Here is a 21,230-nt window from a genome sequence, read left to right as displayed (position 1 = left end):
AGAGGACGAGACGCAGGTACAGAGGACACAGAGCGGGTGCCAGGTTAGGATCCGCAGAAGACGAGTAGGAAAGCTGCCGTTACCGTCAATATTACTCGCCAACGTGCAATCATTGGACAATAAATTAGATGAGATTCAATCTGTAATATCTTATGTTTCACGGAATCGTGGCTGAATGATGACATGGATATTCAGCTAGTGGGATATACGCTGCACCAGCAAGATAGAACAGCACACTCCGGTAAGACGAGGGGGGGCGGTCTGTGCATATTTGTAAACAGCTGGTGCGCAAACTCTAAGGAAGTCTCTAGATTTTGCTCGCTTGAAGAAGAGTATCTTGTGATAAATTGCAGACCACACTACTTGCCTAGAGAGTTTTCAGCTATACTTTTTGTGGCTGTTTACCACCACAGATGGATGCTGGCACTAAGACCGCACTCAGTCAGCTGTATAAGGAAATAAGCAAACAGGAAACCGCTCACCCAGAGGCGGCGCTCCTGGTGGCCGGAGACTTTAATGCAGGGAAACTTAAATCAGTTCTACCTATTTTCTATCAACATGTTAAATGTGCAACGAGAGAAAAAAATTCTAGATCATCCACCTGTACTCCACACACAGAGACGCGTACAAAGCTCTCCCTCGCCCTCCATTTGGTAAATCCGACCACAATTCTATCCTCCTGATTCCTGCTTACAAGCAAAAATTAAAGCGGGAAGCACCAGTGACTCGGTCTTTAAAAAAGTGGTCAGATGAAGCAGATGCTAAACTACAGGACTGTTTTGCTATCACAGACAGGAACATGTTCCGGGATTCTTCCGATGGCATTGAGGAGTACACCACATCAGTCACTGGCTTTATCAATAAGTGCATCGAGGATGTCGTCCCCACAGTGAATGTACGTTCATAGCCCAACCAGAAGCCATGGATTACAGGCAATACTTGCACTGAGCTAAAGGGTAGAGCTGCCGCCTTCAAGGTGCGGGACTCTAACCTGGAAGCTTGTAAGAAATCCCACTATGCCCTCTGACGAACCATCAAACAGGCAAAGCATCAATACAGGGCTAAGATTGAATCGTACTACACCGGCTCCGACGCTCATCTTATGTGGCAGGGCTTGTAAACTATTAGACTACAAAGGGAAGGATAGCCGCAAGCTTCCCAGTGACACGAGCCTACCAGACGAGCTAAATCACTTCTATGCTCGCTTCGAGGCAAGCAACACTGAGGCATGCATGAGAGCATCAGCTGTTCCGGACAACTGTGTGATCACGCTCTCCGTAGCCGACGTGAGTAAGACCTTTAAACAGGTCAACATTCACAAGGCTGCGGGGCCAGACGGATTACGAGGACGTGTGCTCCGGGCATGTGCTGACCAACTGGCAGGTGTCTTCACTGACATTTTCAACATGTCCCTGATTGTGTCTGTAATACCAACATGTTTCAAGCAGACCACCATAATCCCTGTGCCCAAGAACACGAAGGCAACCTGCCTAAATGACTACAGACCCGAAGTACTCACGTCCGTAGCAATGAAGTGTTTTGAAAGGCTGGTAAGGGCTCACATGAACACCATTATACCAGAAACCCTAGACCCACTCCAATTTGCATACCGCCCAAACAGATCCACAGATTATGCAATCTCTATTGCACTCCACACTGCCCTGTCCCACCTGGACAAAAGGAACACCTATGTGAGAATGCTATTCATTGACCAAAGCTCAGCGTTCAATACTATGCTTAGCTCAATACTATGCTAAGGATCCTGGGACTAAACACCTCCCTCTGCAACTGAATCCTGGACTTCCTGACATGCCGCCCCTAGGTGGTGAGGGTAGGTAGCAACACATCTGCCACGCTGATCCTCAACACTGGAGCCCCCCAGGGGTGCGTGCTCAGTCCCCTCCTGTACTCCCTGTTCACCCACGACTGCATGGTCAGGCACGACTCCAACACCATTAAGTTTGCAGACGACACAACAGTGGTAGGCCTGATTACCGACAATGATGAGACAGCCTACAGGGAGGAGGTCAGAGACCTGGCCGGGTGGTGCCAGGATAACAACCTATCCCTCAACATAACCAAGACTAAGGAGATGATTGTGGACTACAGGAAAAGGAGGACCGAGCACGCCCCCATTCTCATCGACGGGGTTGTGGTGGAGCAGGTTGAGAGCTTCAAGGTCCTTGGTGTCCACATCACCAACAAACTAGAATGGTCCAAACACACCAAGACAGTTGTGAAGAAGGCACGACAAAGCCTATTCCCCCTCAGGAAACTAAAAAGATTTGGCATGGGTCCTGAGATCCTCAAAAGGTTCTATAGCTGCAACATCGAGAGCATCCTGACTGGTTGCATCACTGCCTGGTACGGCAATTTCTCGGCCTCCGACCGCAAGGCTCTACAGAGGGTAGTGCGCACGGCCCAGTACATCACTGGGGCTAAGCTGCCTGCCATCCAGGACTTCTACACCAGGCGGTGTCAGAGGAAGGCCCTAAAAATTGTCAAAGACCCCAGCCACCGCATTCATAGACTGTTCTCTCTACTACCGCATGGGAAGTGGTACCGGAGTGCCAAGTCTAGGACAAAAAGGCTTCTCAACAGTTTTTACCCCCAAGCCATAAGACTCCTGAACAGGTAATCAAATGGCTACCCGGACTATTGCATTGTGTGCCCCCCCCCCCCCCCCCCTCTTTTACGCTGCTGCTACTCTCTGTTTATCATATATGCATAGTCACTTTAACTATACATTCATGTACATACTACCTCAATTGGCCCGACCAACCAGTGTCCCCGCACATTGGCTAACCGGACTATCTGCATTGTGAACTGTTGGCCACTAACCTCTGGTGAACTGTTTGCCGCTAGTGGCAATAAATATCATTGTTGCCAAAGGTTTGCCTCAGTTTCACCACTAGTGACAAGCATTTGCAAACTTCTGGGAACATTATGTGGTATACTATTTAGTTTGCATCAAATTTGCCACAAACTGGCTTGAAGTTTGTTGGAAAAAAAATAAAAATTGTAAGGGATAACAGTTCTTTACAGGTTACACATCCCTCCCATTAGACCCCTCTCAGACCACTCCCAGTCCTATCAAAATTCTTGTTTGAGAAATTGCATTTAGCTAAGAAGCTATTTTTACTTATTTTTACCATTTTAATTGAAAACAATCACAGTAAGGTACTTAGTTGTATACCAGAAATCATTTGATATTGAGATCAAATCAGATGCCTTGGAACTTTAAATAGTGCAGCTTTCTGTGCCATACCTTTGTTTACTCTTGTTTATGTTTATGCCTCATGGCCCTGTTGCCACTTTGCTCACTGCAGATGTTGACATAATTTAATATTCAGTTGTTTTAGAAATGGAATGCTTCATATTGCTCGCAGACGTTCAATCTAAACAGTTTATCATAGTCCAAAACTTGCAGTGTTCTAGAATACTGGACCGTTGGCTTTCATACTTTTCGAATTCTCAGCGCAGCTCAAGCAATTTCTCCAACTGTCAACACATTCAAATGAATAGAGGACTGGAGTACCGGAGTTGGTTGGGAATTGTGGGGAGGTGAGCGTTCGGAATGTGTGTCCCCGCGGATGGTGATCTCCTTGGTAACTAGAATCGTAAAGTAATTTCAATGAATCCTGCATTTTTTTGTGTTTGTATGTGTGATGCATTAGAAGAGACCATATGCCTTCAAGGGTGTCATGAGGGAGTGCATTTTTATTGATGCTCAGCCACAGCATCAAACTTAACATGCAAATGAGTGCGAGCCACCGGCCCAGGCTCGAGCAGAGGCTCAATGACATCATCACCATAGCAATGCTTATCCTAGAACATGTGGGAGCAATCTTGCCATGCCAATCACTCATGTCTCACGTTGCAGTGGCGTCGTCGCGGCAGGGATGAGGCAAAGGAGGCCGTTCTCCAACAGCGTAACAGCTGCTCTGCAAGCTGCGCTCTAATATCGCTTATAACGAGAGAATTGTCATTTGCATATTGTATTGGCAGGAAGGTACCCCACGCATCTCTTATCAGTGATTATGACACCACCATGTTAACAGTGGTTGTACAGCAATTTCACAGCTGAGAGGAAGTAGAATAATTGTATTTTCCAAGTGATTGAATTGAACACCGTGTGCTGTGATTTTTCTCCCTGGTTCCTTGCAGTGTACATGATGTAAGTGGGAAGACAAACTGCAATTTCAATGTTATTGAAAAATTGGTTTCTGGTGGAAGATTTAATATCAGGCCCTTAGCTCCTTTACCATGAAGGTTGTAATGATATATCTCATGCAGTGGTCACTGTGAATGTCCATTATTAGCCACATGATCTTCCTAATTGGATTCTGTTAGCAGTGTTCTTCAATTCTGAAAATGTTTGTTCTAGCCTGTTTTCCTTGAACAGCTCATAAAACAAAATAGATGTAACTTATCACATGTATCCATCTCTAAACACAAGACATTTAAGTTAATAAATATGAGAGTACATGTGTGGCTGCAACAGAGTGAATTATTAATTATGTGGTTATTAATGCTATGAAGAAGATGTGGTGATTATGATAAAAGTCCTTATCCAAATTCCGTTCCCAATGGATTGTGCTACAGTGCCTTCAGAAAGTATTCACACCCCTTGACTTTTTCCACATTTTGTTGCGTTATTCCCTGAATATATTTTTGGGTCACTGGCCTACACACCATACCCCATAATGTCAAAGTGGAATTATGTTTTTTGACAATTTTACAAATTAATAAAAAATGAGAAGCTGACATGTCTTGAGTCAATAAGTATTCAATCATTTTGTTTAGGCAAGCCTAAATAAGTTCAGAGTAAAAATGTGCTTAACAAATCCTATGTGAAGTAATAGTGGTTAACAATATTTTTGAATGACTACCTCATCTCTGTACCCCACACATACAATTAACTGTAAGATACCTTAGTCGAGCAGTGAATTTCAAACACACATTCAACCACAAAGACCAGGGAGGTTTTCCATTGCCTCGCAAAGAAGAGCACCTATTGGTAGAGGGGTAACAAATAAAACAGACATATAATCTCCATTTGAGCATGGTGAAGTTATTAATTACACTTTGGATGGCGTATCAATACATCCAGTCACTATAAAGATACAGGCGTCCTTCCTAACTCAGTTGCCGGAGAGGAAGGAAACCACTCGGGGATTTCACCATGAAGCCAATGGTGACTTAAAACAGTTAGAGTTTAATGGCTGTGATAGAAAACTTAAACAACACTAAAAAAACTTAAACAACACTAAAGGAAGCCTGAACAGAATTAAAATATTCCAAAACATGCATTCCGTTTCCAACAAGGCACTATATTAATACGGCAAAATATGTGGCAATGCAATAAGCTTTTTCTCCTGAATACAAAGTCTAATGTTTGGGGCAAATCCAATACAACACATTACTCTCTCCATATTTTCAGGCATAGTGGTGGCTGCATCATGTTATGCTTGTAATCATTAAGGAATGGGGAGTTTTTCAGGATAAAAAAAGAAACAGATTGGAGCTTACAGGCAAAATCCTAGAGGAAAACCTGCTTCAGTCTGCTTTCCACCAGACACTGGGAGATGAATTCACCTTTCAGCAGGACAATAACCTAAAACACAATGCCAAATCTACACTGGAGTTGCTTATCAGGAAGACAGTGAATGTTCCTGAGTGGCCAAGTTACAGTTTGACTTAAATCTACTTGAAAATCTATGGCAAGACCTGAAAATGGTTGTCTAGCAATGACCAACAACCAATTTGACAAAGCTTGAAGAATTCTGAAAAGAATAATGGGCAAATTTTGAACAATACAGGTGTGGAAAACAGCTGTAATCGCTGCCAAAGGTGCTTCTACAAAGTATTGACTCAGGGGTGTGAATACTTATGTACATGAGATATTTCTGTATTTAATTGTCAATCAATTTGGAAAATAATCCAAAAAGCATGTTTCCACTTTGTAATTATGGGGTATTGTGTGTAGATGGCTGAGGGAAAACATTATTTTTAATCAATTTTGAATTCGAGGGGTATTAATACTTTCTTAAGGCACTCTATATCCCACAGTCTGTCCACTGTATATCCTACAGTCTGTCCACTGTATATCCCACAGTCTGTCCACTGTATATCCCACAGTCTGTCCACTGTATATCCCACAGTCTGTCCACTGTATATCCTATAGTCTGTCCACTGTATATCCCACAGTCTGTCCACTGTATATCCCACAGTCTGTCCACTGTATATCCCACAGTCTGTCCACTGTATATCCCACAGTCTGTCCACTGTATATCCCACAGTCTCTCCACTGTATATCCCACAGTCTGTCCACTGTATATCCTACAGTCTGTCCACTGTATATCCCACAGTCTGTCCACTGTATATCCCACAGTCTGTCCACTGTATGTGCTGTGTGCAACTGTGCATCCAGGGCGAAGAGTGCATCCTGTCAGTTTGGTACTGTCCATGGGGCTGATTGTGCTAGCTGTGCAGTGCTGTGTCCTTGGTCCCTGAAATGGCTGTGATGCGTCTGTGTGCTTTTACGACCAGACCGGAGACAATAGCCTATGTTAGGCTTTACGATCAGGAAAATATTTCCCCCCAAAGCTATGAATTGTCCTCAATATACCTCTTTCTCAAATTCTATCTTAACTGTCAGGTGGAGATGAATACATTAACTATGCATGACTTTTACAGGCGTATCGAATGTGTGATTATAGCTGAAGTGGTGATCAGATGTTTATGTCACTCTATCTAATGGCTTTAGGTTGATCATATCAGTGCCAAACCAAACAGCATGCAGACTTTCAAAATTGATTGACACCCAAAGCCTAGTTGCACCAGTGATAGCAATTTTTTTGGACACTTAGCCAATAAAGAAAACTCCAGTTATTGGAATCGTGATTAGCTACATGTGACTGATGTAGGCAAAAACATTAATAAATTCTCCACCTGTTGATGTCCTGCCAGGGTTAATTGAACATGTTCATTTATGTGTTGCATCAGTTGTCTTAATTTGTTTTGGTTTTTGTATGCTATAAATGCAAACAGATAGATATAGTTTGTCAAAGATGGATGGTCCTACAGCTTTAAGAAGGACCATCTTGTAAAAGTTTAATGAATAAATAACTCGCTCAGATCATTCCGCCTAATTGATATTCCCCATTGCAAGGCACTCACTCCCCTTTCTGTGTGTGAGGAGAAATCTCCCTCCGCCGCATCCAGAGCCGACCGAGCTGAAGCGAGGTATCAGCGACTTGCACTAGAGGGTGGCTGTTCCATCAAACCGCTGCATATCTGAGATCTGCGCTTTTGTTTCAAATCGGGGTCTATCTATACAACACGTTGGCTGGATTTTATCTTGTAAACTTAGTACACCTAATGTGAGAGAGAGGCAAAGAATACGGAATCTCAAACAAAAGAGATGGGAGCCTTTGGGGTAATAGTAGGGACTTTACATTACATGGGACTCTACATCCAACTTACTGCCCCCACAAGGCAAGGTGGACGTGCAGAGGTAGAGAACCACATCTCCGGGAACGGTACGTTTCTGTCCTGTTTTATTTGGTTCAATTCTAATGATATTAGTGTGCAACATGCGGAAAGGAACAATTGACAGTAAACATCACGAAGATACTGCGGGTATAGAGGGAGAGTAGCCTACGATCAGGGTGGAGGCAACTGATGCAAAGGTGTTTTTCTTTATAAAGGGAACACCTGAGGTAGAAGGATGAGGGATTAATATATTACCGGTCGTCAAGCCCTGCAGCTAATTCATGTTCTATATGCACAGTTATTTAACTTTTTTTATTTGTTTATGTACAAATCTGTAGATAACGTTTTCTGTGAAATAAAAGTTAATACTTAGCACACTGACAATCCTATTTACGTCATAGCAGGACAATAGTGGGGGCAGAAATATTATGACGAAAATACCTCGTGTTGGTGAAACTATCCACATTGCTGAATGACATTGTTATTGAAAATGTAATGTGTGTGGAAGCCATCTATTTGTTTCAACTAAGCTATGTCAGCTGGGTTGCTTTGATGTTGGCCTCATACTTGTATAGTTACATTGTTGTAATGATCAGCTTCTGAAAATTAACTGTTGAAAGAACCACTGCAGGTGGTAATTGAATACATCAAGCCTATATTCTGACACAATACTCATCTTTTTCAGAATTTAGTGGATAACAAGTGCCATTTAAGCAGTGGGTAGTCCAATAATAGGCTACAATGGTCAAAATTCTGTTACTAACTGGAGGACTAAAACATCTCTACTAGAGACACATCCTCTCTTATGATGCACCAACATTCTCTCTGGCTTCCTGCAGTCTATTTTACAGTTAGTTGCATCATTCAGATAAACATATATTGTCTGGGTTCATCATCATCTGTTTGAGATTCCAGCTGCTTGGTTGTCAGCTCAGCAGATGTGTGGGCAGAAGTTTGGCATGGGTAGAAAAATGGACTGTCGAGAAGAGAAGATTGCGTGTGAGGCTAAGTGCCTCCATGCCCTTGAGCAAGATACTGATGATACCCCGGAACAAAGTGTAACATCAGATTCTTACTTCTGCCAGCACTATTTCTACCGTCACTATTATGCCCACTGGTATTACTAGCAGATATTGGTATGATAACATGCATGGTATCATTTCTGTGGTTGGGTTGTGTGAAGTAGAGTGTGATGTTGGGTTGTGTGATCAGTGACGGAAGTGAGATCTCTCTGATGACTCATTAACTTTTAATCTAAGGAAAAGCAGAGGAGGAAAACTGCAGAGGAACATGGCCTCACCAGGGCTCGTTAGTCCACCATGGAAAAGCTTAAGACGGGGAATATGTTGCCCTGATAAAACTATCCGAGTAAACCAGTTTGAAAATGGGAAGCACCTTGGTGTCCAAAATGAATGTGCAGAAATAAAGCTTACATTTGTATCAGGGTGTGAAACCTCATTACCTGCTCCTCCAGGGTGTGTGGGTAAACCTCTTGCCAGTGGGCTGGAACCAGACAGACCAGGCTGACATGCAGGTCACACTGTTACAGACAGCCAACTGTGTCCATCCACCGCTTGCCATCACCTCTACAGATGCATGAATCTCCCACTGCTTCTGACCTAAATTAGTGGCAACAGGGATAGCATAGAGCAGGTAAACTGGCCCTGAAAGGCTACAAGGTGGGCTAAATATTCTAATATAATGTCCCTGCAGTCATTGTGTCAGTTGACATGATCCATTATTTGTAATTCACTACAGATTTTGTGAATGCTACAGTCGGCATCACCAACTGTTATGCAGAGGGATGTTTACTGTGCCTTCAGAAAGTATTCAGAGCCCTTCACGTTTTCCACATTTTGTTACGTTACAGCCTTATTCTAAAATGGATTCAATAAAAAAAAAATCTCATCAATCTACACACAATAGCCCATAATGACAAAGTGAAAAACGTTTTTTTTAGACATTTTTGCAAATAAAAACAGAAATACCTTATTTACATAAGTATTCAGACCCTTTGATATGAGACTCAAAATTCAGCTCAGGTACCTGTTTCCATTAATCGTCCTTGAGATGTTTCTACAACTTGATTGGACTCCACCTGTGGTAAATTCAATTGATTGGAAAGGCACACACCTGTCTATATCAGGTCCCAAAGTTGACAGTGCATGTCAGAGCAAAAACCAAGCCATGAGGATGAAGGAATGGTCCATAGAGCTCCGAGACAGGATGGTGTCGAGGCACAGATCTGGGGAAGGGTACCATAACATTTCTGCAGCGTTGAAGGTCCCCAAGAACACAATGGCCTCCATTATTCTTAAATGCAAGAAGTTTGGAACCACCGCCCGGCAAAACTGAGCAATCGGCTGGAGAAGGGCCTTGCTCAGGGAGGAGACCAAGAACCCGGTGGGAGCTCCAGAGTTCCTCTGTGGAGATGGGAGAAGCTTCCAGAAGGACAACAATCTCTGCAGCACTCAGCAAATCAGGCCTTTATGGTAGAGTGGCCAGACAGAAGCCACTCCTCAGTAAAAGGCACATGACAGCTAGCATGGAGTTTGCCAAAAAGCACCTAAAGGATTCTCAGACCATGAGAAACAAGATTATCTGTTCTGATGAAATCAAGATTGAACTCTTTGGCCTGAATGCCAAGTGTCATGTCTGGAGGAAACCTACGGTGAAGCATGGTGGTGGCAGCATCATGCTGTGGGGATGTTTTTCAGTGGCAGGGACTGGGAGACTAGTCAGGATCGAGGGAAAGTACAGAGAAATCTTGATGAAAACCTGCTCCAGATTGCTCAGGACCTCAGACTGAAGCGAAGGTTCACCTTCCAACAGGACAACAACCCTAAGCACACAGCCAAGACAACACAGGAGTGGCTTCGGGACAAGTCTGAATGTCCTTGAGTGGCCCAGCCAGAGCCGGACTTGAACCCGATTGAACATCTCTGAAGAGACCTGAAAATAGCTGAGCAGCGACGCTCCCCATCAAACCTGACAGAGCTTGAGAGGATCTGCAGAGAAGAATAAGAAAAACTCCCCATATACAGGTGTACCAAGCTTATAGCGTCATACCCAAGAGGACACTAGGCTGTAATCGCTGCCAAAGGTGCTTCAACAAAGTACTGAGTAAAGGGTCCGAATACTTATGTAAATGTGATATTTCATTTTTATTTTATACATTTGCAAACATTTCTTAAAAACCTGTTTTTGCTTTGTCATTATGGGCTATTGTGTGTAGATTGATGAGGGAAAAAAACAATTTATTCCATTTTAGAACAAGGCTGTAATGTAACAAAGTTTGGAAAAAGTCAAGGGGTCTGAAAACTTTACGAATGCACTGTATCTAGCCAATCAAATGACATCAATTAATCAATTAAGTGCTAAAGAGGAGAGAAAACAACCACATCTTGCAACTCCCACATAGAGACTGAGCCACTGAGAGCCAACAGTGTACAGATTATGAATATACCGGTAATATGATTTAAACCGATAGGTTATTGAATAACATATGACATCAAGGCTAATTTTTCAAATGTCCTTTTCATAAAATAGGGAGTGGAGAGGAAGTGTGCCATTCAGAGCAGCTTATCTTGCCTGGTCTCAGGGTAATCTGGTCTGGTTAAGGCCTTAGTACCCTTCCCACCAGAGGGACATCTGTCCCAAGATGATTCCTCCTGGCTGTGCATGGTAGGGAGAGAAGCTGCTGCCAGCCCAGCCCAGCCAGGATCGCACCACTGAGAGCAGGCCAGAGACCAGCCTGTCAGCCTCTCCTGCTCAGCGTGAGCCTGGCATAATGAATAGTCAACAGAAACTGCTAAGGCTGAAGCAGGAGTGACTGTAGGCCTAGAGCAGAGAGCAGAGAGAGGACATGGACGTTAGGTGGCTGTTTGTTATATAGCGGCCCATACTATTGTTGAGTGGGTGTAATATATGTTAGATGTTTAGATGAGCCTGTAACTACACTACAAAAAAAATATGCTTTGCAGTTGTATAGAAGCTTTTTGAGGGCCATATATGAAGCGAACCATTGAACTATTTTTGGTTCTATATACTGACATTTCTCCTAGCAGTGGGTAATTCAGGGAAGCCCTGTTGACCAAAAGGTTCCAGTAGCATAAAGTACCATTTACATTAGATTTTTTGTAATTTAGCAGACACTCTTATACAGAGCAACTTACAGGAGCGTTTAGGGTTAAGTGCCTTGCTCAAGAGCACATCAACAGATGTTTCATTTAGTAGGCTCAGAGATTCGAACCAGCAACCTTTTGTTTACTGGCCCATGCTCTTAACCACTAGGCTTCAGATACAGGCCTCTTCCTATCAGGCCTCCTGATACAACCTCCTTACCATTTCTCACTCTCTCTCTCCATTTCCTTTTCCTCTCTCTACAAACGCAGCCCATTACAAACTGTAGGTTCAGCCAGCAGTCATGCAATGTGTTTTCTCTCTGTGTATTCAGTTCTGATGGCTCTTGTGGAGTATAAGCGCCTCAAAGTGAACCAGTCTTTTCCTTGTCATTTCCCTTTTATGTCCTTATGTCTCTGGCCAAACATATCCCCAGAGCACTTTGGAGAAGAATAGATGTGCCTTTTGACTGGCAATACAGAGTCACAGTCTCTGTCCCTTTCATGCCAGTGTCTCTGGGAGTCACCAATTCTCCCTGGCTCTCCCCACAGAGAACAAACCATATTTCCTCTATATTTCCTCCAGCCTTGATCATAAGACGACTGGATGGAGGGATCCTTCTGGGCTCTGGTTGGAAGAGTGAGCAAGCTTATCTCACATTAGACACATGACTGCTGTGGTGGCTATCGCAGACCTCCTGGAGAGGACTTGGCAGGGCTCATATGTTGGCAGTCAGCGTGAGTAGTGGAGTCATGTTGATTTGCTTTAGTGGAGTCGAACTGAGATTTGCTTCTCCAAATAGCTTGCATGCTCCCATGGGTGTCCCGAAACGAACCAATGAAGACAGCAGCTTGAGTAAATGTTTGAAGTATAATACATCTTTGTTTTTAAGGACAGGCCACATGTTAAAAAGAATAAAACCTTTTTTATTTATGTTTTTTCTTTACATGTGGCTTGTCCTTGAAAACATACTTTTTGTCAGTATTAGGTCTGAAGTGATCAGTTAATAACAGACATATGCACTGAGTTAGAAACTTCACCACGGCAACTACTTTGTTCAACCTTGATGACTAATATGGATTGGCATCAGTGTCACATGGGCACCAACAAATTATTACTCCCATTATCAGCATTAGACAACATTCAAGGGCTTGGAGAAAAACAACTTTGTTTACCAGTTATGATTATACTTTTTTGTTGTTGTAATCAGGCAGATTAATTTGATTATTTTGTAAACATGAGATGGATTTTGGTCACACCAGTAAAAACATATTTATGTTACTGCTTTTCAATAGGCTTACAGTATGTTGCTACTGAACGCATGTGGGCTGGTTTGAATAATACTGCAATCTGGTAGCCTACACAGTGTGTTGAAAAACAATGTTATCAGTGTGGAAATACAACGTTAACTAGCCATCATGATCCCTTCCACCATATCAGAGGCCTGGCTCAATTAGAAGGCTGGCCTGGGGCCATGTTGAGACAGGGACATCCATTATACCGTTTCTCTTTCTCGCCAGTGACCAGCCCTAATTATGCTGCTGTGGAGCGGCTGGTTCACACACAGTGGGTGAATGGAGACCCAGCAGCACTGTTCAATCATCTCATTCTGGGAATGGGCTGGCTCAGCCAGAGGGGGTGATGGTAATACACAGGAGACTCACTCTGTTTCTCTTTGTATTTATAGTGTGTTCCATGGTATTTTCTTGCTTTTAATGATCTACAAGGTTGTGTTTTACACAATAAGCAAGTGTAGAAAGGTTGGAATAACTGAGAGAAATTTAGTACGAAAGGCAATTTGACAACAGGGAATTGATATCTACACGCGTGTTGCATGTTATTCACAGGATTGTTTACAACCCAACCATTATCATCTTTGCTGCTGCCTGCCAGCAATGCAGAGCTCCTGTCTGTCTTTCATATTCAATGTTTCTGTCTTTTACCCGTCCCTCTAATTTCTGCCAGTAATATTTTAAGGGCAACTTGGTATTTCAAAAGGCTAGTGGGCTGGATAGCTTGCACCTATCAGTAATATAGAATGGTAAATTACATTTTTCTGTGGTTTTGTATTGCTTGACTGCACACACCTCCTGCTCAGAGCTAATGCTCCCTTCAGCAATGGTTCTGTCTCTATCCAGTTACTTTGCTGTTAGATTGGTGCTTTGGCCAAGGACGGCGGGCCTATTACAATGATATGTTCACAAATATAGCAAAAAGAGATGTTGCTAATTAGATCGTCATCTGGCTATCATATACACAATTATGCAATACCATGACATTAAGCCATCTGAGTACACTGATGTATTAGTAGTGTTGGTTACAATGATGGATAGTTAATAGCAAGCTTTTGTCCCCAGTTAGATGTGATTGAAGTCATCACTTCAGTTGACGGCCTGGAGGATAACATTTAGAAGGACAATACATTTAGCTACAAGAGATGATACATTCTACTGCAGATAAAGTATTATCAGGACATCGTATTCACAGAGCCACTTTTGATTAGCGGCCAAAGAAATGAGCTTATGTCTTTTTTTTTTTTTAGGGTGTTGTTACCCTATCTGGATGTCTGGGGACTTTTCTGCAGACGGTTGATGTGTTGCGGCCTATCAAATGTGACACTTTTCATGGCTGTTTTTCTTTTTAATATGGCACGTCAAAGTCATTGCTGCTCTCTCTCCACAGTCATGCTGTCAAAGGCTTCACTGATGTGGCATTGAGAGAGACTGTTGAAAGCCGGTGTTCTGTACTTTTCAATGAAAAAGAGAACGTCTCAGAGTTCTCAGAAGTGTTTTATTTTAAATGGATTAAATGGGTGGTATGAGAAAGTGGGACGAGCATATTATATTTATCTGGTTTTCTGTTCTTATGTGAAGGATATTGACTGGTATTCAGCCATAGGTTGCTGGTGGCACCTTAATTGGGGAGGACGGGCTCATAATGGCTGGAACGGAATGAATAGAATGGTATTTAATACCCCTTAATATTTTGTTACCACTCCATTCACTCTATTCCAGTGATTATTTTGAGCCAGCCTCCTGTGTAGCAGCCATTAAATAGGCTAGTTCATTAAATATTGTCACGTCCTGACCATAGAAAGCTGTTATTTTCTATGGTAGAGTAGGTCAGGGTGTGACGGGGGATTTCTAGTTTAGTTTTTCTATGTTGTCATGTTCTAGTTTTGTATTTCTATGTTGGGTTTTGTTTGGGACCTTTTGCTATTGTATTAGATTACACAGAATGTTCCAAGTCTTTCCTGTCTAGCCAGGACTTCCGACTTGCAGTCCGCAGTGGGCCGGCTAGCTTGCTTCTGTCTGATTCCCTTTATTTCAGATGAGCGCTAAACATAAGCAGTGAGTTACATCATTCATCAAAGTCACCACAAGTGAAGGGAGATGAAAAAAAGACAGCATGGCTGTTTTGTTAAATCCCTGACTACATGTTCTCCAAAAAGGCCCTGTTTATTTCTTATTTTCGGTGTCAGGTTGCCCCATGAGCATCTCCTTAGGAACGCCTGAGGAGGAGAAGCCGATTTAAGTGGAGGTGAATTTCAGTAGCACTGTCGGGCAGACATCCAGCTCCTCTCCTCTCCTGCTCTCCTATCCTGGCCCTGGCTGGCTTTCTGAGCTCTCCTCTCAGTCTGAGCTGCTGGAGAGAGAGACTCCTGGGTGCATTAGGAGGGCGAGAAGATTAGATACCAAACGCTGATATCTCTCGTAGCGCTGCATCACACCATTTGTATCTGGCCCCAGAGAGCTGGCTTGGATGGCTGCTGGCTAGCTAGCTGGCTGGGGAGATTTAAAGAGGACAGGCAAAAATATGCTCTTTTTTGTTTTCTATGTTCCTTTCTTTTTTTTACTTGAAGGTTCAAAGGGTTTCAGTGGATTTCACACCTTTAACTGGCTGTGTAGGCTATTGTGTGTGGCTGTATTGTTATAAGTGCATTTTGAATCCATGTTTACTGACTCCAGATAGAGCTACTGTATGCCTTCTCTAGGAAGTACAGTTGTGATTATTGATGGTCCCATCTCTGAGGTGAGGTATTTGCCTCTGAATTCATTGATTGTTGTGGGGGAGGCTATTTAATCGCTCTCCTTCGTGACGGATGAAACACAGTGGAAACAGTGCCACGGAGGAGACACAAGTTGCATACGTCAATGGACTCTAAGGCCCCCTGTCTCACAGGATACTGCTTGCATATTGTTATGCAGGCAGCTCAGCATGGGGCTCAGTGTTTGTCTGTCATGTGACCTTTCTTTTTTGTACGACAGTAATATCACTCATTTGGTACAGTGTTTAACCTAGTTGAATATTTTTCTGACCTTTTAGCTCAGTCAGAAATTCTATGAAACAGTGACAGAGTGTTTAACACATTCTCCCACTGGAGAGTTTTTGCAGTGTTGGTTTTTAAGACATTTAGATAATGATGATATTCTTACCAATTTCTCCCAAATGCTGTAACAAGAAAAATGCTTTGTATGCACAACAATAACCAATAAACACCCTTCTGTAAATCGCTGAAGTGAACAATCACATGGAATTATTATGTGATCATTCTGAATGATGCTATTTTGACTGTTATATGTGTTGGAAGTAGCATACAGGTGACTGGATTATAAAGCCTTGGCATTTCCACTAGATCATGTTAAACCTCCCAGGCCATAATCATTTAGAGCTTTTATGCTTGTTATAGTAACTACTGGTTGTGACCCAAATTCCTGCTTTATTAAGCTCTGTAAAATACATTACACATCTTTTATTGTGGTGTTATATACTGTAGGCCTAAATCACCAATGACTTCAGCTTTGTCCTGAGAACAGAGGCTTCACAAGGTTCATGTATGATAATGTTTGACAGCTGTTTTTCAGATTGTCACTTTATTGACTTTTTGTAATCAGCTGCATAAATCCGAACTCTGTCTTGTGTCAAAATTGCTCATGGAAAAATTGATCGACTGAAACGAGGGCTAATCATATTTTAATTTCAATTACCTCAGCTTCCACTGTTCTCCAAAATATTTACAATACCCTTTTCCTGGAAAATAACTAGGCCTAACCATGTAGACTATTCATTACCAACAGAAATATCTACAGAGAATTTCACTTCATAAGAACGAAAGCAAAAGATGTTCATTAAAGACTAATTTCAAAATGGGCTGTATGCGTTACATCACAGCATAAACAAACCAACAGCCAGATGACCTTTGGATAGCTAGCCACTGTCTGTTTACTGTGTCTTCAAGAAGCTTATAGGTGTCTTTGAAACATGACCGCTGCTATTTACAGTATATTAAGCGAGCATCGTAAGAAGAGGCAATTATTTCAGTGGAGTGGATGGAGCTGGCTGGCCTGCCAGTGATAAGTGAGGAATCAAAGGCCTGGGTCTGTGGGGGCAACTGCAGAGGTTAATGAATCTGCTAGGCCAGCTATCATCTAGGGAGGGAGAGCGCATCATTGCACATCACTCTCATAACTTGTTTTCATGCTATTTTTCATCCAGGGGTTTAAAGCTGCAGTGACTACATATGTGTTTATAGATACTGAAATTTGAATAAATATTTATTGTTAAAAGAATCAAGACGAGGCTATAAAATAAATACACTACTTTGTGTGTAGAGTGCATTCTGTGTTCTTTGTAAATGTATTTCCATTCCCAGGGCCCTTAAGATGTCTTCTTTTTAAATGTCACTATTCTCCACTATCTCGAGTTCCTCTTAGTTCCTCTTCAAATGACTATCCCTTTTCTTTTCTTCTCTCTGCTCTCGTTCTCCTCTCTCTCTCTCTACTGACACCATCTTCACCCCTGGTGTGTTTCTCTCTCCGTCTCTCTCTCCCTTTGTGAACGCTCTGGCATCCCACTCACCTTCCCTTCCCTCTATTCACCCTCTCTTCCCGCATCTGCATTCTATTTTCAAAAGTGCCATGTACAATCCTTGAGTATCTGCCTCCAGATCAGTAGAGATGTGTAGTTCATTAGAGCTCCCCCCTGTACTGCATACCACTGACATCTTAAGAGGAGGCTGATGATAACATGATTCATATCACTAGATTGCCTTACAGATACCAGACATGCTGTGCTGTAAGGAACAATATCCTCATACATCATCTCACAGCAGCAGGAGCTCTAAGCGACAGAGGCAGACCCCCAGCATGGATCATAATGGTTTTGAGAGCTGGGGTTTTGGGCTGCAAGGTGGGGGGGTTGAGGGTGGGGGGTGGGGCTTTACATGGAGCTAACACTGTTAGTGATGAAACATTTTGAAATCCTCAGCCCTGTGGATGATGGCTGGAACAAGAGCTATATGGATGCTACCACATGGAATTTATTGACCACACATTACAGAGATCACTAATACGCATCACCATTGTCCTGAGTCCATTGCCCAATGTTATGTACCATTACAATATGAACCGATGAGCTCTGTCTAGAGAACCTCTGATAAACTTCTTGATCCATTCTTTTCTGTGGCAGGGGATATTCTTTGAACTTTGATTTTGAGCCAAAACAGCAGGGATTGCACAAAATGAGCTCTAGTGAGATCAAGTTGGAGAGATGCCCAAGGCAAGGCTGTGAATGGTAGTGGTGGATTAAATGGAAGACAGTGCTGAAGTTTTGGCATCAGTATTCTTGATGCAGGAGTTGGTTATTCGAAGCCAGTGTGGCTCCATTGTGCTTAGCCCTTTGTTTCTGGAGTGATTGTGTGAGCTGTTGATATACTGCTTTATTTATTTCTCTCTCTCTCCCTCTCTCTCTCTCTCTCTCTCTCTCACTCTCTTTTTCTCTCTCTCACACTCTCTTTTTATCTCTCTCTTTCTATCTCTCTCTTTTCTCTCTCTCTCTTTCTGTTTCTCTCTCTTTCTTGTGTTCCTGCTTTCATTCCCAGTGATTACTGCTGTTCTCCAGAGCTAGCTACATTGTAAGAGGGGTAACTACCAACCTTTGTCTACTGTTGTCTAACCAGTGTAAAGAACTTAAGTAAAAATACTTTTTGGGGGGTATCTGTACTTTACTATTTATATTTTTGACAACTTTTACTTTTACTTCACTACATTTCTAAAGAAAATAATGTACTTTATTCTCCATAATTTTCCTTGACACCCAAAAGTACTCGTTACATTTTGAATGCTTCACAGGACAGGAAAATGGTCCAATTCACACACTTATCAAGAGAACATCCCTGGTCATCCCTACTGCCTCTGATCTGGAGGGCTCACTAAACAGAAATGCTTCATTAGTAAATGATGTCTGCGTGTTATAGTGTGCCTGCACCTGGCTATCCGTAAATAAAACATTGTGCCTTCTGATTTTCTTATTTTAAGGAATGTGTAATGATTTATACTTTTACTTTTGATACTTAAGTATATTTTTGCAATTACATTTACTTTCGGTATTTAAGTATATTTAAAACTAAATACTTTTAGACTTTTACTTAAGTAGTATTTTACTGGGTGACTTTCACTTTTACTTGATTCATTTTCTATGAAGGGATCTTTACTTTTACTCAAGTATGACAATTGGGTACTTTTCCCACCACAGTGTCTAACCACCAAAATTAGTGCAGGATGATTTCAAGGCTTTCAAACTCAACATTACAGAACAGAAGCATTTATATTCAGAGGTGGACTCCTGTGGTTGCGGTGTTATGAGATATTTAAAAAGTGCGAGAGAGAGGGGAAGACTGTTGCAGTGTAATTTCATGGGGGTGAGAGTGGAACTCTAGATGAGTCATTGTGGTACAGCAACTTCCAGCCCAGAATATGGATCAGAGAAGGAGAATGCAAACGATGTTTATGTTGTGTAATGGCTTGATGTTGTCTGTGCTGTGCAGTGTGACTATCAGACTGCAACTTGGAATAATGTTTTATTTGGAGGCTTGAGCGGAATTTCTGCTGCTGCTGCTGTAGATTCCAATAAGCAAGTTACCAAACTGCTTGCCTCGCTCATATGATCTCAAGAGAATATATGATATAAATGGTTTATTTCCCATCCCAGCCACAGTCAGTCATTTTTATACTGTACAATCAAATATATCTCCATCTCTCTGTTTACAGTACAGTGTGGGCTGCAATCCACCCTTCCCTTTGGCCATTTATTCAAGATTCCACAAAGAAATCAATGAGATTCAAGAAAAGGTCTCATGCAGTGAGGATATGTGGGGAATCTCTATTTTTATCTGTCATTAGCTACAGTATATCTTACAAAATAATCTGAAGTTTTAAGGTAGTCTGGATTAACACAATAGGATGAAGAAGCACCTCCAGCTAGCTTTTATTCAGGGTTTCATTAACTAACCCCACATTTCAAAGGAAGATGATGACAAGAGCCCTCCCAGGCTTTCCAGAGCCTCAAAGATTCCTTATTTCTTATCCACTTCTCTGCATTGTGGGTGGGCCTTTGTTCATCTGTCATGTCTGTCTTTCTGTTGCAGTTTTGTCAGCATTGATTGTAGTGATTGTCTAAGTCTATTTACACTATTGTGTTATTGTGAAGATTATGATTCCTCCAGACATTTCATATCCAACTTCCAAAGTCCTTTGAGGCCTCTAATTAAGATGTGCAGACAGGGTGCTAGTGATTACACAGGCCATCTTTGAATTAGCATTGTTTTTAAGTCAATGTTGTCATGTAGGCATTAATAAGAGAAATATCCACAGACTGTTGTATTGTCAATCATTCCCACATATTTTCCCTCTAAACCCACTTGGCACGATTCATACAGATGTAGGATCTTCATTTGATCAACCTGTTGCAGGAGAACTTTCCAGCAATGCAGGAAATGTAAAACTTGTAGTGTATTTGAGGTTTAAAAAGATTCTGGAAGTTTCCCTTATGGAAAATGAATGAATCCTACAAAAACGGGCATTAATTATAATTCACCTAATAATTCACATTTCCTGTTGCTGCAGGATTATTTTAAGATCCTACGTCTGTACTAAATAAAAAATAAACATGATCAACGTCAAAAAACAACACAGAGAGCCTATCCATTTAATGACAGTTTACATCACTGCTTTGAATACAAGAAAGCTGTAGGCTCCACTTCCTACCATAAAGGTGAATCAATACAAAGTGTGTTTTGTGTCTGGCAAATTAAATTCAAAGGGATTTGATCGATTTACAAGGAGATATGACTTGGGGCTTGTAGCTCTCTGGAGCGGGAGACATTGCTTTCTCAGTATGCACAGTTGGCCCAGAGATTTACAGAGGCTATTAAACTCAGGCCTGAGAGCGAAGGAATAAAAAGAAAGATAGATCGAAATTTTAGGAAGAAGCGGAATTAGTTTATTGTTTCTATGTTCTCCGGTATTCTAGTGGAGATTGAATAAGCCTACCACCTGGGAGCTAGTAATAAGCTGGCCGCAGCACTAGACTTTCAGCACCATGGCCACCTCTCTCTCTCTCTGTAGCTCAGACAATGCTGTTCACTCTCTCTCTCATTCTCAGCCAGTTCATTTTCTCAAGGTTGATGTCGTTTTTATGGGTAGTGTTTTCTGGTAAGCACCAATTCTGATCCGACAAATCCCAGTGGTTTTCTAATGTATATAAATGACATTTGCTTTAAGAATAAGTAGTCAGGAATTGCAGGAAAGATACACTTTTTTTAATGATCTAAA

The 21,230-nt window shown here is 42.0% G+C and overlaps 1 protein-coding gene across 1 annotated transcript in view; it reads left to right on the top strand.

Annotated features, from left to right (window-relative positions):
- Positions 1–7,186: 7,186 nt before the first annotated feature.
- Positions 7,187–21,230, top strand: part of LOC115168157 (V-set and transmembrane domain-containing protein 2-like protein) — a 41,615-nt gene continuing 27,571 nt past the window's right edge. The window contains exon 1 of the mRNA XM_029723158.1: positions 7,187–7,544. Coding sequence (XP_029579018.1) covers positions 7,427–7,544 — 118 coding nt within the window. The 5' untranslated portion in view covers positions 7,187–7,426. The remainder of the gene's footprint in view (positions 7,545–21,230) is intronic.

Source organism: Salmo trutta, chromosome 30 (genome assembly GCF_901001165.1).
Source record: "Salmo trutta chromosome 30, fSalTru1.1, whole genome shotgun sequence".
Lineage (NCBI taxonomy): Eukaryota > Metazoa > Chordata > Actinopteri > Salmoniformes > Salmonidae > Salmo > Salmo trutta.
This window is presented reverse-complemented; position numbering and strand designations above follow the sequence as displayed.